Source organism: Aptenodytes forsteri, unplaced genomic scaffold (genome assembly GCF_000699145.1).
Source record: "Aptenodytes forsteri isolate BGI_AS27 unplaced genomic scaffold, ASM69914v1 Scaffold123, whole genome shotgun sequence".
Classification (NCBI taxonomy): Eukaryota; Metazoa; Chordata; class Aves; order Sphenisciformes; family Spheniscidae; genus Aptenodytes; species Aptenodytes forsteri.
In genome coordinates this window covers 2,647,976-2,650,307 of record NW_008794408.1, presented here as the reverse complement: position 1 = coordinate 2,650,307, position 2,332 = coordinate 2,647,976, and the positions used below count along the sequence as shown (strand labels likewise).

Genomic DNA, 2,332 nt, shown 5'->3' with positions numbered 1-2,332 from the left:
GGCGTTCACCTCGCAGGCGCCCGGCTACCCCGCCGCCGCCCTGGGGCCCCACGCCGCCCACGTCGGCTCCTACTCCGGGGCGCCCTTCAACTCCACCCGGGACTTCTTGTTTCGCAGCCGCGGCTTCGGGGACTCGTCGCCGGCCGGCGGGCAGCACGGCATCTTCGGCCCTGCGGCCGGCAGCCTGCACCACCCGCACACGGACGCTCAGAGCCACCTCCTCTTCCCGGGCATCCACGACCAGCACGGCCCCCACGCCTCCCAAAACGTCCTCAACGGGCAGATGCGCCTGGGCTTGCCGGGGGAGGTGTTCGCCCGGTCGGATCAGTACCGCCAGGTCTCCAGCCCCAGGACTGACCCTTACTCGGCGGCTCAGCTGCACAACCAGTACGGCCCCATGAATATGAATATGGGCATGAACATGGCAGCCCACCACCACCACCACCACCCAGGTGCCTTTTTCCGCTACATGCGGCAGCAGTGCATCAAGCAAGAGCTCATCTGCAAGTGGATCGACCCCGAGCAGCTGAACAACCCCAAAAAAAGTTGCAATAAAACTTTCAGCACCATGCACGAGTTGGTCACCCACGTCTCGGTGGAGCACGTTGGGGGACCCGAGCAGAGCAACCACGTCTGCTACTGGGAGGAGTGTCCCCGGGAAGGCAAGCCCTTCAAAGCGAAATACAAACTGGTCAATCATATCCGAGTGCACACGGGAGAGAAGCCCTTCCCCTGCCCCTTCCCCGGCTGCGGAAAAGTTTTCGCCAGATCAGAAAACCTCAAAATTCACAAAAGGACGCACACAGGTAATTCGGGTTTCTTTCGGCAGATTCCCCCCCTCTGCCCCTGCCTATATATATGTATGTATAAACAGATAGAGATGGAGGCTCGGGCAGAGAGAGATAAAATGATGAGAGTGAGAAAATAAGGATCCCGTTTAATATTTTTTTCCCCGCTCCATCACACGGCTGCGTTTGTTTTGGTTTCTTCCTCACCAGCATCCCCCTCCCCTTCCCAGATGTCGAAAGGACATTTTACTGATTTCTTTTAATTTGTGGGGTGAGCGATGTAGATTCCTGCCGAGGCTCGGCGGGGTCTTTCGGCAGAAACGCAAAATACAGCGCAAAATAAATTCTGCCGTCCTGCTGAAAGACGGGAAGACGTATACATATATATATATGTACACATACATAAAATGCCTTATGCGTTTGCAACGCGCAACGTATTGGCATTTAACTTCAGCGCTTGTGAGCATGGCTTTCATGTATGGATACCGAGAGAGAGAAACTATATAAATACGTGCAAAATCCGCCATTAGTCCAAAATCCCGTTGGAAGTGGCAAAACGTCCCTTTCTGGGAATGCTTTCCATTAAATTTAAATGGTGTGAGCAAGGCAATAAAATTTTCTCATTTCCAAAAAAAAAAAAAAAGTGTTTTTAAAGTCTCACTCGGGGTGATTTAAGGTTCTTTTGCAACAGTTTATTAAATTATGTAATAGGGAACAGAGGATTTGAGGCTCGGAAACTTCCACCCAAATCAGGTGGAAGAGGGGTGGAGGAGCCCAGGCTTATCCCGACGGAAAATCGCCTGAGCCGAAGGGTAACAAAAATAAACGCATCCTCCCGCCTCATCTATTATTCATTTACTACTCCTGCCGGCTCGAACCGTGCCAGACTATTTCATAAAAGACGGCCAAATATTTTAGCGACTTCCACTCTAAATATTTACCCGGAGAAAGGCTAAAAATCTCGAGGCCTATTGTTTTCTCGAGTGCTAAGCCCGATGCGAGGTGCGAGACGAGCTTTAACAAGGTTTAAAATTTGAGAAATGTATTTGCATGAGATGCCCGCACTGAAGTCATTGTGTCTGAGCGGATGTCTTTAAGAAACAATTTAGGTGCTAATGGAATTTAATGTTAAATGCTTCCCCCTCCGAAGGCGGGGGGATGTGGAGTTCTCACCTCCAAATTACTCCCCGGCATTTGGAGTCCTGGCAGCCGGGCGAGAGGAATCCCTATGAAAATTAAATGAAGTATTTTACAGACGTCTCGTTTTCCCAGCGGATGTGCGTTTATCTCGAATATCCATACACGAAACAATCTGCCCGGCCTTAAATCTGTCGGTAATGGTTTCCAGTTTAACAGGATAGCGGATTTGGTACCGAGGCGAAACGGCTCGATGCTGCTTTTTTTTTTTTTTTTTCCTTTTTTTTAATCTCCTTTCTTTACCTTCTTTCCCTCCCCCCAGGACTGTTGCACCTTTAAAGCGTCCTGATCCGACAGAGCCACCTGAGCTCAGAGACCAGTGGCCTCTCTACAGAACCGTGTCGGGT

The 2,332-nt window shown here is 50.8% G+C and overlaps 1 protein-coding gene across 1 annotated transcript; it reads left to right on the top strand.

The window, feature by feature from the left end:
• Window positions 1–4: 4 nt before the first annotated feature.
• Window positions 5–1,744, top strand: ZIC2 (Zic family member 2; the record flags this gene model as incomplete). Its single annotated transcript, XM_009288469.1, has 2 exons — window positions 5–806; window positions 1,500–1,744. Coding segments are annotated over 2 exons (1,047 nt in total), but the record flags the coding sequence as incomplete, so codon positions are not given.
• Between the last annotated feature and the right edge of the window lie 588 nt (window positions 1,745–2,332).